Below are 17549 nucleotides of genomic sequence, written 5' to 3'. Positions count from 1 at the left end.
GGCGGGTTTGTTGTTGGCGCTCCGAGTGGGGTGTCACTGATGTCATATTAATAAAAATAATACATTTTTATATGTTTGCGATCGACCGGTAGGGTCCCAAAGATTGACTGGTCGATCGCGATCGACGTATTGGCGACCCCTGTACTCGTGTTTATAGAATTTTCTGTCACTCCATGTCCACGGAGAACAGCAAAAGCAGCAGAGGAGCTGACCTGACATCACACCCGCTTCACGCTGCTCCAGACATCACACCCGCTTCACGCTGCTCCAGACATCACACCCGCTTCACGCTGCTCCAGCCATCACACCCGCTTCACACTGCTCCAGACATCACACCCGCTTCACGCTGCTCCAGCCATCACACCCGCTTCACGCTGCTCCAGACATCACACCCGCTTCACGCTGCTCCAGACATCACACCCGCTTCACACTGCTCCAGACATCACACCCGCTTCACGCTGCTCCAGCCATCACACCCGCTTCACGCTGCTCCAGACATCACACCCGCTTCACGCTGCTCCAGCCATCACACCCGCTTCACGCTGCTCCAGACATCACACCCGCTTCACGCTGCTCCAGACATCACACCCGCTTCACGCTGCTCCAGACATCACACCCGCTTCACGCTGCTCCAGCCATCACACCCGCTTCACGCTGCTCCAGCCATCACACCCGCTTCACGCTGCTCCAGCCATCACACCCGCTTCACGCTGCTCCAGCCATCACACCCGCTTCACGCTGCTCCAGCCGTTCTCTTTCTTTCAATGAAGCAAAACTGCACATTTCAGAGTGGCTTTTTATTGTGGGCAGCCTAAGGCAAACCTGTGCAACCATCATGCTGTATATACAGTATGCCACACCAAATGACTCTGCACTAGCGTACAAATCAATGTTATGCAATGAATATTAAAATTGTGCACAATAAGATTAAAACGTTAAACAATGTGATCAGGGAGACAGACTAATTCATTTAGCAAGATCACATGGCTCTGCACTAGCGTACAAATCAATGTTATGCAATGAATATTAAAAGTGTGCACAGTAAGATGTTGATGCATCTTATTCAACATTCATAACTTTATCAGACTCAGTGGTATTTACATGCACTGCAGTGTAAGCCACACCATTGTAGTTGCCAGTGGAATTGAAGGTCAGGTTGCTGCCATCCAGGCATGTGATTTTCACTTTGGCCGAGTAGGGGAGGTCGATGACTGCTCGTCCCACTGAGAACTTAACGCTCACGGTCTTTCCTGCCGGGACCTTCACATTGACCTCATCGGATTCTGTTATGGTCTCCGTGTGGCTCATTGAGGAGGACTGCTCCCTTCCTATGGTCAGGCTGAACCCACCAGACACCTCCACCAGACCTGGGATCCCTGCTTTAACGGTCATGCTGACGATGGACTCAATACTACTGGTGGTGCTCCAGGTGTTAGACTTGGTCACAGATCTGCTGTAGGTACATTTCTGCTGTTGAGGCGAAGTTGTGTCATTGTGGTAAGACACCGATTTGATGTATTCTTTGTTGACCTGGAGGAAACAACCAGCCCCGCCACACACAAACATGTTTGTGATGACCTTTTTAACATTGAGACTTTATCTTCTGGGGGAAAAATTTGAAATATGATTCTATTTTATTGACCTATTGTAATTAAACCAAAGACATTACTGTCAACCCAATATCAAATAGTGATGTTTATGGGGGACAAGGAAAATGACGTGTCAATGAAAATGATCCCATTTTAGTTGATTTTCTGGAGTTGATAGAGAAAAAAAATGATGGAAATATATTACGCTTATCTTGCCATGTTCTGACTCAGGTGTTCCACACATAGTACCACTCACCTGGGGTGTGTACATGGCCAGGCTGGGATAGGTTATGTTGGTTAGCACAGACGACTTGATGGCAGGGATGAAGAGGAATCCCATGCAGTCGATGTCTAAGCCAGCCCTCCCCTTCAACCCCAGGCAGACTCCAGACCCCACGTCGATAGAGAACTCGGTCTTCAGGGGCCAGCTGGTCATGTATGCAAAGAACTCGCGTCCAGAACTCGTCCAGAACCTGACGCCACCCAGACGTGTTCCTTTACCGTTCCCCCACAGGGACAGCTTGGTGATGCGCTCGCCAAGGTTGAACGTAAACTCTTTGAAAATGTGTGCATCTCCAAATGTCTCCAAACGCCCGTCGGTCAGTTCGGCCCGCACGGCTTTGATCTGCCAGCCCCCCACTGCCACTCCAATCTTCCTGAGGGTGGCACCATTGTCACAACCAGTCAAAGTAAATGGACTGCCTCCATTTCCACCAATGTAATGAATGGTAGTCATGTTTAATGACCTGAAACAGAAATGTTCTTCAATATATTCACAATTACTGGACTTCCTGAAGATCTGCAGAAGAGTGTGTAAGATGTATATTCCATGTCAGTGGTTAAACAAACATATGTTGTTTAACAACAGGACTGTATGTCTCTACTCACCTTTCAACTCACCTTCCTGATACCTCAGAAACACAAACCAAGAAAGCAGTCACAGCTTAGGTTCTGTAATGTGGAGGTTCTTCTCTAGATGAAGCTTGCAAGGTAAAGGACTCACCTATTTACAGAAAGAAGACAGTTAGTTTTCTCATAACTTATTTAGTTTTGCATGAACAATGTTCTATTACTAAAAATAAGCTATACAAAAAGGAAATATATATATATATATATATATATATATATATATATATATATATATATATATATATATATATATATATATATATATATATATATATATATATATATATATATATATATATATATATATATATATATATATATATATATATATATATATATATATAAGAACACCAGTTTATCAAAAATACTGAAGGTTCCAAAAAATGCTCCTCAGAAAAGTTGGAAGAATAATGCAGAAATGTCAACCACAACTCCAATGTCATAAATTAATAGCTAAATAAAAAGCACTCAGAGGTATACAATGGTGTTAGAGCATGCTGTCATTCTTTTGAAAGAGCGAATGTGTTGAATGATTATCATTTTTTGTAGGCCCGCATTTGCTGGAAACATTTAATGGTCAGGTCAACCTATTTTGACAATTCATGATGGTGATTATTGACATTGCTAACTCCATTAGTAGCCCTTTTTATATCGGCGGAACATTTGTTGCAAGGTAAGGGCGGCCATTTGCCGGGCTGTCTTCCTAAAACAGAGACGTAATATTCCTCTGTTTCCAAAATAAGCCCCTGGTGCAGGTCATTACCACCTCCAGCTCACCCACGGTTTAGAACTCAAGGCGGAAATACGTGTAACATCAGAGGCGCAAAATCGGTGGACCGAAATAGGCCGCCTTCTAAAAACGATGACCAAGCTTCCAAAAGGACGGGCGAATTTGGGGGCGGGGGATCAACTTGCGACTACAGAGGTTGGCAAAGAGGACGGGGGCGAGGGATAGACTGATCCAAGGGACGATCTGCCTTTAAATAGACCCCCTTTTTAGACAAGTTGATCTGCTGCTTCTTTTCTTTTCTGCTCTGCTCCCCTCTCCCTTGTGGAAGGGGGGGCACAGGTCCGGTGGCCATGGATGAAGTGCTGACAGTCCGGAGTCGGGACCCGGGGTGGACCGCTCGCCTGTGCATCGGTTGGGGATATCTCTGCACTGCTGACCCGTCTCCGCTCGGGATGGTCTCCTGCTGGCCCCACTATGGACTGGACTCTCACTGTTATGTTAGATCCACTATGGACTGGACTTTCACTGTTATGTTAGATCCACTATGGACTGGACTTTCACAATATTAGGTTAGATCCACTATGGACTGGACTCTCACTATTATGTTAGATCCACAATGGACTGGACTCTCACAATATTATGTTAGATCCACTATGGACTGGACTCTCACTATTATGTTAGATCCACTATGGACTGGACTCTCACAATATTATGTTAGATCCACTATGGACTGGACTCTCACAATATTATGCTAGACCCACAATGGACTGGACTCTCACAATATTATGTTAGATCCACTATGGATTGGACTCTCACTATTATGTTAGATCCACTATGGACTGGACTCTCACTATTATGTTAGATCCACTATGGACTGGACTCTCACTATTATGTTAGATCCACTATGGACTGGACTCTCACACTATTATGTTAGATCCACAATGGACTGGACTCTCACAATATTATGTTAGATCCACTATGGACTGGACTCTCACACTATTATGTTAGATCCACTATGGACTGGACTCTCACACTATTATGTTAGATCCACTATGGACTGGACTCTCACACTATTATGTTAGATCCACTATGGACTGGACTCTCACTATTATGTTAGATCCACTATGGACTTGACTCTCACTATTATGTTAGATCCACTTTGGACTGGACTCTCACTATTATGTTAGATCCACTATGGACTGGACTCTCACACTATTATGTTAGATCCACTATGGACTGGACTCTCACACTATTATGTTAGATCCACTATGGACTGGACTCTCACTATTATGTTAGATCCACTATGGACTGGACTCTCACGATTATGTTAGATCCACTTTGGACTGGACTCCCACTATTATGTTAGATCCACTATGGACTGGACTCTCACAATATTATGCTAGACCCACAATGGACTGGACTCTCACAATATTATGTTAGATCCACTATGGATTGGACTCTCACTATTATGTTAGATCCACTATGGACTGGACTCTCACTATTATGTTAGATCCACTATGGATTGGACTCTCACTATTATGTTAGATCCACTATGGACTGGACTCTCACACTATTATGTTAGATCCACTATGGACTGGACTCTCACTATTATGTTAGATCCACTATGGACTGGACTTTCACAATATTATGTTAGATCCACTATGGACTGGACTCTCACTATTATGTTAGATCCACAATGGACTGGACTCTCACAATATTATGTTAGATCCACTATGGACTGGACTCTCACTATTATGTTAGATCCACTATGGACTGGACTCTCACACTATTATGCTAGACCCACAATGGACTGGACTCTCACAATATTATGTTAGATCCACTATGGATTGGACTCTCACTATTATGTTAGATCCACTATGGACTGGACTCTCACTATTATGTTAGATCCACTATGGACTGGACTCTCACTATTATGTTAGATCCACTATGGACTGGATTCTCACTATTATGTTAGATCCACTATGGACTGGACTCTCACACTATTATGTTAGATCCACTATGGACTGGACTCTCACAATATTATGCTAGACCCACAATGGACTGGACTCTCACAATATTATGTTAGATCCACTATGGATTGGACTCTCACTATTATGTTAGATCCACTATGGACTGGATTCTCACAATATTATGTTAGATCCACTATGGATTGGACTATCACTATTATGTTAGATCCAATATGGACTGGACTCTCACTATTATGTTGGATCCACTATGGACTGGACTCTCACTATTATGTTAGATCCACTATGGACTGGACTCTCACACTATTATGTTAGATCCACTATGGACTGGACTCTCACAATATTATGCTAGACCCACAATGGAGTGGACTCTCGCAATATTATGTTAGATCCACTATGGATTGGACTCTCACTATTATGTTAGATCCACTATGGACTGGACTCTCACTATTATGTTAGATCCACTATGGACTGGACTCTCACACTATTATGTTAGATCCACTATGGACTGGACTCTCACTATTATGTTAGATCCACTATGGACTGGACTTTCACAATATTATGTTAGATCCACTATGGACTGGACTCTCACTATTATGTTAGATCCACAATGGACTGGACTCTCACAATATTATGTTAGATCCACTATGGACTGGACTCTCACTATTATGTTAGATCCACTATGGACTGGATTCTCACAATATTATGTTAGATCCACTATGGACTGGACTCTCACAATATTATGCTAGACCCACAATGGACTGGACTCTCACAATATTATGTTAGATCCACTATGGATTGGACTCTCATTATTATGTTAGATCCACTATGGACTGGACTCTCACTATTATGTTAGATCCACTATGGACTGGACTCTCACTATTATGTTAGATCCACTATGGACTGGACTCTCACACTATTATGTTAGATCCACAATGGACTGGACTCTCACACTATTATGTTAGATCCACTATGAACTGGACTCTCACTATTATGTTAGATCCACTATGGACTGGACTCTCACACTATTATGTTAGATCCACTATGGACTGGACTCTCACTATTATGCTAGATCCACTATGGACTGGACTCTCACACTATTATGTTAGATTCACAATGGACTGGACTCTCACAATATTATGTTAGATCCACTATGGACTGGACTCTCACAATATTATGCTAGACCCACAATGGACTGGACTCTCACAATATTATGTTAGATCCACTATGGATTGGACTCTCACTATTATGTTAGATCCACTATGGACTGGACTCTCACTATTATGTTAGATCCACTATGGACTGGACTCTCACACTATTATGTTAGATCCACAATGGACTGGACTCTCACAATATTATGTTAGATCCACTATGGACTGGACTCTCACTATTATGTTAGATCCACTATGGACTGGACTCTCACACTATTATGTTAGATCCACTATGGACTGGACTCTCACACTATTATGTTAGATCCACTATGGACTGGACTCTCACTATTATGTTGGATCCACTATGGACTGGACTCTCACTATTATGTTAGATCCACTTTGGACTGGACTCTCACTATTATGTTAGATCCACTATGGACTGGACTCTCACAATATTATGCTAGACCCACAATGGACTGGACTCTCACAATATTATGTTAGATCCACTATGGATTGGACTCTCACTATTATGTTAGATCCACTATGGACTGGACTCTCACTATTATGTTAGATCCACTATGGACTGGACTCTCACTATTATGTTAGATCCACTATGGACTGGACTCTCACACTGTTATGTTAGATCCACTATGGACTGGACTCTCACTATTATGTTAGATCCACTATGGACTGGACTCTCACAATATTATGTTAGATCTACTATGGACTGGACTCTCACTATTATGTTAGATCCACTATGGACTGGACTCTCACACTATTATGTTAGATCCACTATGGACTGGACTCTCACACTATTATGTTAGATCCACTATGGACTGGACTCTCACTATTATGTTAGATCCACTATGGACTGGACTCTCACTATTATGTTAGATCCACTATGGACTGGACTCTCACTATTATGTTAGATCCACTATGGACTGGACTCTCACTATTATGTTAGATCCACTTTGGACTGGACTCTCACTATTATGTTAGATCCACTATGGACTGGACTCTCACAATATTATGCTAGACCCACAATGGACTGGACTCTCACAATATTATGTTAGATCCACTATGGATTGGACTCTCACTATTATGTTAGATCCACTATGGACTGGACTCTCACTATTATGTTAGATCCACTATGGACTGGACTCTCACTATTATGTTAGATCCACTATGGACTGGACTCTCACACTATTATGTTAGATCCACAATGGACTGGACTCTCACAATATTATGTTAGATCTACTATGGACTGGACTCTCACTATTATGTTAGATCCACTATGGACTGGACTCTCACACTATTATGTTAGATCCACTATGGACTGGACTCTCACACTATTATGTTAGATCCACTATGGACTGGACTCTCACTATTATGTTAGATCCACTATGGACTGGACTCTCACTATTATGTTAGATCCACTATGGACTGGACTCTCACTATTATGTTAGATCCACTATGGACTGGACTCTCACAATATTATGCTAGACCCACAATGGACTGGACTCTCACAATATTATGTTAGATCCACTATGCACTGGATTCTCACTATTATGTTAGATCCACTATGAACTGGACTCTCTCACTATTATGTTAGATCCACTATGGACTGGACTCTCACTATTATGTTAGATCCACTATGGACTGGACTCTCACACTATTATGTTAGATCCACAATGGACTGGACTCTCACACTATTATGTTAGATCCACTATGAACTGGACTCTCACTATTATGTTAGATCCACTATGGACTGGACTCTCACTATTATGTTAGATCCACTATGAACTGGACTCTCACTATTATGTTAGATCCACTATGGACTGGACTCTCACAATATTATGCTAGACCCACAATGGACTGGACTCTCACAATATTATGTTAGATCCACTATGCACTGGATTCTCACTATTATGTTAGATCCACTATGAACTGGACTCTCTCACTATTATGTTAGATCCACTATGGACTGGACTCTCACTATTATGTTAGATCCACTATGGACTGGACTCTCACACTATTATGTTAGATCCACAATGGACTGGACTCTCACACTATTATGTTAGATCCACTATGAACTGGACTCTCACTATTATGTTAGATCCACTATGGACTGGACTCTCACTATTATGTTAGATCCACTATGAACTGGACTCTCACTATTATGTTAGATCCACTATGGACTGGACTCTCACTATTATGTTAGATCCACTATGGACTGGACTCTCACACTATTATGTTAGATCCACAATGGACTGGACTCTCACACTATTATGTTAGATCCACTATGAACTGGACTCTCACTATTATGTTAGATCCACAATGGACTGGACTCTCACAATATTATGTTAGATCCACTATGGACTGGACTCTCACACTATTATGTTAGATCCACTATGAACTGGACTCTCACTATTATGTTAGATCCACAATGGACTGGACTCTCACAATATTATGTTAGATCCACTATGGACTGGACTCTCACACTATTATGTTAGATCCACAATGGACTGGACTCTCACACTATTATGTTAGATCCACTATGGACTGGACTCTCACTATTATGTTAGATCCACAATGGACTGGACTCTCACACTATTATGTTAGATCCACTATGGACTGGACTCTCACTATTATGTTAGATCCACTATGAACTGGACTCTCACTATTATGTTAGATCCACAATGGACTGGACTCTCACAATATTATGTTAGATCCACTATGGACTGGACTCTCACACTATTATGTTAGATCCACTATGAACTGGACTCTCACTATTATGTTAGATCCACTATGGACTGGACTCTCACACTATTATGTTAGATCCACTATGAACTGGACTCTCACTATTATGTTAGATCCACTATGGACTGGACTCTCACACTATTATGTTAGATCCACTATGAACTGGACTCTCACTATTATGTTAGATCCACAATGGACTGGACTCTCACTATTATGTTAGATCCACAATGGACTGGACTCTCACAATATTATGTTAGATCCACTATGGACTGGACTCTCACTATTATGTTAGATCCACTATGGACTGGACTCTCACAATATTATGTTAGATCCACTATGGACTGGACTCTCACTATTATGTTAGATCCACTATGGACTGGACTCTCACAATATTATGTTAGATCCACTATGGACTGGACTCTCACTATTATGCTAGAACAGGGGTCGGCAACCCGCTGCTCTAGAGCCGCATGAGGCTCTTTAGCGCCGCCCTAGTGGCTCTCTGGAGATTTTTCAAAAATGTATGAAGAATGGAAAAAGATGAGGGGAAAAAAAATATATTTTTTTGTTTTAGTATGGTTTCTGTAGGAGGACAAACATGACACAAACCTCCCTAATTGTTATAAAGCACACTGTTTATACTAAACATGCTTCACTGATTCGAGTATTTGGCGAGCGCCGTTTTGTCCTACTAATTTTGGCGGTCCTTGAACTCACCGTATAGTTTGTTTCCATGTATAACTTTTTCCGACTCTCTAGGACGTGTTTTATGCCACTCCTTTTTCTGTCTCATTTTGTCCACCACACTTTTAACGTTGTGCGTGAATGCACAAAGGTGAGTTTTGTTGATGTTATTGACTTGTGTGGAGTGCTAATCAGACATATTTGGTCACTGCATGACTGCAAGCTAATCGATGCTAACATGCTATTCAGGCTAGCTATATGTACATATTGCATCATTATGCCTCATTTGTAGGTATATTTGAGCTCATTTAGTTTCCTTTAAGTCCTCTTAATTCAAGGTATACCTCATGACACACTATCTGTATGTAATATGGCTTTTAATTTGTTGCGGCTCCAGACCGATTTGTTTTTGTATTTTTGGTCCAATATCGCTCTTTCAACATTTTGGGTTGCCGACCTCTGTGCTAGACCCACAATGGACTGGACTCTCACAATATTATGTTAGATCCACTATGGACTGGACTCTCATAATATTATGTTAGATCCACTATGGACTGGACTCTCACAATATTATGTTAGATCCACTATGGACTGGACTCTCACAATATTATGTTAGATCCACTATGGATTGGACTCTCACTACTATGTTAGATCCACTATGGACTGGACTCTCACACTATTATGTTAGATCCACAATGGACTGGACTCTCACAATATTATGTTAGATCCACTATGGACTGGACTCTCACAATATTATGCTAGACCCACAATGGACTGGACTCTCACAATATTATGTTAGATCCACTATGGATTGGACTCTCACTATTATGTTATGTCCACTATGGACTGGACTCTCACTATTATGTTAGATCCACTATGGACTGGACTCTCACTATTATGTTAGATCCACTATGGACTGGACTCTCACACTATTATGTTAGATCCACAATGGACTGGACTCTCACAATATTATGTTAGATCCACTATGGACTGGACTCTCACTATTATGTTAGATCCACTATGGACTGGACTCTCACACTATTATGTTAGATCCACTATGGACTGGACTCTCACACTATTATGTTAGATCCACTATGGACTGGACTCTCACTATTATGTTGGATCCACTATGGACTGGACTCTCACTATTATGTTAGATCCACTTTGGACTGGACTCTCACTATTATGTTAGATCCACTATGGACTGGACTCTCACAATATTATGCTAGACCCACAATGGACTGGACTCTCACAATATTATGTTAGATCCACTATGGATTGGACTCTCACTATTATGTTAGATCCACTATGGACTGGACTCTCACTATTATGTTAGATCCACTATGGACTGGACTCTCACTATTATGTTAGATCCACTATGGACTGGACTCTCACACTATTATGTTAGATCCACTATGGACTGGACTCTCACTATTATGTTAGATCCACTATGGACTGGACTCTCACTATTATGTTGGATCCACTATGGACTGGACTCTCACTATTATGTTAGATCCACTATGGACTGGACTCTCACACTATTATGTTAGATCCACAATGGACTGGACTCTCACAATATTATGTTAGATCCACTATGGACTGGACTCTCACTATTATGTTAGATCCACTATGGACTGGACTCTCACACTATTATGTTAGATCCACTATGGACTGGACTCTCACTATTATGTTGGATCCACTATGGACTGGACTCTCACTATTATGTTAGATCCACTATGGACTGGACTCTCACTATTATGTTGGATCCACTATGGACTGGACTCTCACTATTATGTTAGATCCATTTTGGACTGGACTCTCACTATTATGTTAGATCCACTATGGACTGGACTCTCACAATATTATGCTAGACCCACAATGGACTGGACTCTCACAATATTATGTTAGATCCACTATGGATTGGACTCTCACTATTATGTTAGATCCACTATGGACTGGACTCTCACTATTATGTTAGATCCACTATGGACTGGACTCTCACTATTATGTTAGATCCACTATGGACTGGACTCTCACAATATTATGTTAGATCCACTATGGACTGGACTCTCACTATTATGTTAGATCCACTATGGACTGGACTCTCACACTATTATGTTAGATCCACTATGGACTGGACTCTCACACTATTATGTTAGATCCACTATGGACTGGACTCTCACTATTATGTTAGATCCACTATGGACTGGACTCTCACTATTATGTTAGATCCACTATGGACTGGACTCTCACAATATTATGCTAGACCCACAATGGACTGGACTCTCACAATATTATGTTAGATCCACTATGCACTGGATTCTCACTATTATGTTAGATCCACTATGAAATGGACTCTCTCACTATTATGTTAGATCCACTATGGACTGGACTCTCACTATTATGTTAGATCCACTATGGACTGGACTCTCACACTATTATGTTAGATCCACAATGGACTGGACTCTCACACTATTATGTTAGATCCACTATGAACTGGACTCTCACTATTATGTTAGATCCACTATGGACTGGACTCTCACACTATTATGTTAGATCCACTATGAACTGGACTCTCACTATTATGTTAGATCCACAATGGACTGGACTCTCACACTATTATGTTAGATCCACTATGAACTGGACTCTCACTATTATGTTAGATCCACAATGGACTGGACTCTCACACTATTATGTTAGATCCACTATGAACTGGACTCTCACTATTATGTTAGATCCACTATGGACTGGACTCTCACACTATTATGTTAGATCCACAATGGACTGGACTCTCACACTATTATGTTAGATCCACTATGAACTGGACTCTCACTATTATGTTAGATCCACAATGGACTGGACTCTCACAATATTATGTTAGATCCACTATGGACTGGACTCTCACTATTATGCTAGACCAGGGGTCGGCAACCCGCTGCTCTAGAGCCGCATGAGGCTCTTTAGCGCCGCCCTAGTGGCTCTCTGGAGATTTTTCAAAAATGTATGAAGAATGGAAAAAGATGAGGGGAAAAAAAATATTTTTTTTTGTTTTAGTATGGTTTCTGTAGGAGGACAAACATGACACAAACCTCCCTAATTGTTATAAATCACTCTGTTTATACTAAACATGCTTCACTGATTCGAGTATTTGGCGAGCGCCGTTTTGTCCTACTTATTTTGGCGGTCCTTGAACTCACCGTATAGATTGTTTCCATGTATAACTTTTTCCGACTCTCTAGGACGTGTTTTATGCCACTCCTTTTTCTGTCTCATTTTGTCCACCACACTTTTAACTTTGTGCGTGAATGCACAAAGGTGAGTTTTGTTGATGTTATTGACTTGTGTGGAGTGCTAATCAGACATATTTGGTCACTGCATGACTGCAAGCTAATCGATGCTAACATGCTATTCAGGCTAGCTATATGTACATATTGCATCATTATGCCTCATTTGTAGGTATATTTGAGCTCATTTAGTTTCCTTTAAGTCCTCTTAATTCAAGGTATACCTCATGACACACTATCTGTATGTAATATGGCTTTTAATTTGTTGCGGCTCCAGACCGATTTGTTTTTGTATTTTTGGTCCAATATGGCTCTTTCAACATTTTGGGTTGCCGACCTCTGTGCTAGACCCACAATGGACTGGACTCTCACAATATTATGTTAGATCCACTATGGACTGGACTCTCACAATATTATGTTAGATCCACTATGGATTGGACTCTCACTATTATGTTAGATCCACTATGGACTGGACTCTCACACTATTATGTTAGATCCACTATGGACTGGACTCTCACTATTATGTTAGATCCACTATGGACTGGACTTTCACAATATTATGTTAGATCCACTATGGACTGGACTCTCACTATTATGTTAGATCCACAATGGACTGGACTCTCACAATATTATGTTAGATCCACTATGGACTGGACTCTCACTATTATGTTAGATCCACTATGGACTGGACTCTCACAATATTATGTTAGATCCACTATGGACTGGACTCTCACAATATTATGCTAGACCCACAATGGACTGGACTCTCACAATATTATGTTAGATCCACTATGGATTGGACTCTCACTATTATGTTATGTCCACTATGGACTGGACTCTCACTATTATGTTAGATCCACTATGGACTGGACTCTCACTATTATGTTATATCCACTATGGACTGGACTCTCACACTATTATGTTAGATCCACAATGGACTGGACTCTCACAATATTATGTTAGATCCACTATGGACTGGACTCTCACTATTATGTTAGATCCACTATGGACTGGACTCTCACACTATTATGTTAGATCCACTATGGACTGGACTCTCACACTATTATGTTAGATCCACTATGGACTGGACTCTCACTATTATGTTGGATCCACTATGGACTGGACTCTCACTATTATGTTAGATCCACTTTGGACTGGACTCTCACTATTATGTTAGATCCACTATGGACTGGACTCTCACAATATTATGCTAGACCCACAATGGACTGGACTCTCACAATATTATGTTAGATCCACTATGGATTGGACTCTCACTATTATGTTAGATCCACTATGGACTGGACTCTCACTATTATGTTAGATCCACTATGGACTGGACTCTCACTATTATGTTAGATCCACTATGGACTGGACTCTCACACTATTATGTTAGATCCACAATGGACTGGACTCTCACAATATTATGTTAGATCCACTATGGACTGGACTCTCACTATTATGTTAGATCCACTATGGACTGGACTCTCACACTATTATGTTAGATCCACTATGGACTGGACTCTCACACTATTATGTTAGATCCACTATGGACTGGACTCTCACTATTATGTTAGATCCACTATGGACTGGACTCTCACTATTATGTTAGATCCACTATGGACTTGACTCTCACTATTATGTTAGATCCACTATGGACTGGACTCTCACAATATTATGCTAGACCCACAATGGACTGGACTCTCACAATATTATGTTAGATCCACTATGCACTGGATTCTCACTATTATGTTAGATCCACTATGGACTGGACTCTCACAATATTATGTTAGATCCACTATGGACTGGACTCTCACTATTATGTTAGATCCACTATGGACTGGACTCTCACACTATTATGCTAGATCCACTATGGACTGGACTCTCACTATTATGTTAGATCCACAATGGACTGGACTCTCACAATATTATGCTAGACCCACTCGAAGTCCATTGCATCGGGTCTCCCCTAGGGGAGAGGATGTCGTTGTGGCTTGTGCAGCCCTTTGAGACACTTGTGATTTAGGGCTATATAAATAAACATTGATTGATTGATTGATTTTAAATAATGGAACTGCCATCTTGTTTTTAACCCGGAAATTCACCACAATGATTTATGATTCCTACAACCACGAGTTGCTAAATGTCACATTTGTATGTGTAGTTTTTATCAGGCGACCCGCTATTTTGTTTCGTAGTAGCAGAACTACTTCCAGCACTGTATCCGTTTGTCGACTTCTTGTTTTGTAGTTCTTTTCACCCGAAATACGTCATATTGAGAGTTGGCGGGCTGCCGAGGGTGGAGTCGACTCGCTTGGTTGCTTTGTTGGGTCTGCTCCTGTCTCTGGCCATGCTCCGCCCACCCCAGCAGACGATGGCGTGGAACACCACAGAGGCCACCACAGTGTATTTGTGTTCTTTGATGTTTCCCTCTTACACACATGTTTTTGTGTGCTATGGCTAAGAGGTTGTTTTTTTTCTCCCTTTGCCTCAGTCTGGACCCCCTCTCCAGGGGCCCAGGCATAGACTTTTTTTCTTTTCTCACCCCCTATCCCCAGCGTTTACCTGTTTCTCACCATTTTTGTAAGGGGTGCCAGAAGTTGGCAGACCCGTCAACGATCCTGTTCTGTCTCCCAGTAATGTTTGATCCTGTTCTGTCTCCCCGTAATGTTTGTCCACTCTTGAATGGGATTGTGCTGAAAATGTTAATTTCCCCTCGGTGGTTATTAAAGTATTTCTGATTCTGATTCTGATTGATTTATATTTTTTGAATTTTTAGTAATAGTTTACGTACTATTTTAACATTTCAAAAACAATATTCATTATTCCTTTACTCAAAAACACAGTTTCAACTGTCCAGTATTAGCTATGAGCTGAATGACATGCATTATATAGTCCTAGAAAATGCTAAAACATAAACACATACCTAGAACAGGATGATTTGTTTGGAAGGTTTGAATTTTTCAAAGTTCAATCTTCTCGTCTTTACTTTTAGCCCTCAACTCTCTTGTCCTGCAAGCAGTCCAACACTCGAGAAGACACACACACACACACAATCCCCCGACATTTATATGACCCTGCTATTTATATGACAATATCTGGAACACAGGCACAGACTTATCTGTGCAATAAAAGGTGTCAACACCCCCTAACCCTTACCCCTATTATTATTCTGTTTTAATCTGATTGTTAGTATTTTGACATTAGATGAATCATTGGTACTCTACGGTGTAGTCTCCCAAAACTCAAGAGGCGCAATTATTTTTAGGGTAGTCAACCAATTTGATGGCCATGCTATTTTGGTCACGCCACACCACGGGTCGCTAACACACACGGACACACAAATAATTGTATCAATAGAGATCAGTAATAAACAAAGCCCATTCCTGTAGGAACTAGTATTATGCAGAATTATAACGAGCCATTACGTTTTTGATTGTTTATCCAATTTTTTTTTATGCAGAACGTATGTGTTATCACTTACCGTATTTCCTTGAATGGCCGCAGGGGCGTTAATTAATTTAAAACCTCCTGTCACTCCTGCGTTTACCGGAAACCGGCGGGATGGCCGTGCATGCGGCAATTATTTTAAAACCTCTTCTCACTCCGGCGTTTACCAAAAGGAATCCATAAAATTTAGGCGTGCGCTTTGAGTGTGATGTAAGCATACCATCATGAAAAGCACTCTTAATTCAAAAAAACGTTATTATGGTCTTACCTCTACTTATAAATGGAGTCCATTTGCAGCTCCTTCTGACCAAAAGCATCGATAACTTGTTTATAGAAGTCTTCATTATTTTCTTTTTTCCTTTTTAAAAGTCTCTGTCTCGATGGAGATATTCCTTTAATTATTACCTCCTGCTTCCATTGAAAGTCCAATTTAAAAAACTGTTTTATTTTAGATACCGGCATGTAATCCTCCATGTTAAAAGGGGAAAAAAATAATCTCTTGCTGCGTGTGTTCACTTCTTCTGCAGTACCGGAAGTCGCAAGAAGGATCACTAGCGCGGCAGCGCCCTCTACCACCAAGAGGCGGGAGTCATTTAATGACATACAGTATTTGACACACGCAGCTACGGTATATTAATAAAACATAACTGCTTACTGTTCTCTTTAGCATACTGTACCGGTATTCAATAGCTTGGACCTTAAATCCTACTGAATAGCTCTTTATCTTTTTTCCTTTGTGCGATTGTAAACTACTGAAAGCAGCTTCCTCCATTTTGAAAATGAGGACAGATGCGTCACTCGTGACGTAACGAATTTGACCCGGTGGAAGTTCTCGCCATATGCTAAATATTTTGCGAAACGAGTTTGACCCGGTGAAAATTATAGACATGCGATAATAAAATTAATATTTTGCGAAACGAATTTGATCCGGCTTCAATAATAAACCGGCGATAAGGCCAAGCATGCGTTAATTATTTTGAGAAACGAGTTTGACCCGGCAGTAATTCTAG

General features: G+C 41.0%; 2 protein-coding genes across 4 annotated transcripts in view; both read right to left on the bottom strand.

Moving 5' to 3' along the window:
* Positions 1-17549, bottom strand: part of LOC133635044 (aerolysin-like protein) — an 81117-nt gene that overhangs the window by 11006 nt on the left and 52562 nt on the right. The gene's annotated exons all lie outside the window — the stretch shown is intronic.
* Positions 912-16119, bottom strand: LOC133634834 (aerolysin-like protein). 3 transcript variants are annotated; one of them, XM_062027468.1, is made up of 4 exons: positions 16016-16119; positions 2478-2592; positions 1846-2335; positions 912-1530 (listed from the first exon to the last, which is right to left on the bottom strand). In XM_062027468.1, the coding sequence occupies exons 3-4, from the start codon at positions 2323-2325 to the stop codon at positions 1060-1062; spliced, it is 951 nt and encodes a 316-aa protein (XP_061883452.1). In that variant the 5' UTR covers positions 2326-2335; positions 2478-2592; positions 16016-16119; the 3' UTR covers positions 912-1059. The 3 variants fall into 3 exon arrangements, with proteins under 3 accessions (XP_061883452.1, XP_061883453.1, XP_061883454.1); XM_062027469.1 differs by having other exon boundaries at positions 2490-2592; XM_062027470.1 differs by having other exon boundaries at positions 2478-2493; positions 16016-16082.

Source organism: Entelurus aequoreus, linkage group LG19, assembly GCF_033978785.1.
Source record: "Entelurus aequoreus isolate RoL-2023_Sb linkage group LG19, RoL_Eaeq_v1.1, whole genome shotgun sequence".
Lineage (NCBI taxonomy): Eukaryota > Metazoa > Chordata > Actinopteri > Syngnathiformes > Syngnathidae > Entelurus > Entelurus aequoreus.
The sequence above is the reverse complement of the archived record's forward strand: the minus strand, read 5'-3'. Positions and strand labels throughout refer to the sequence as shown.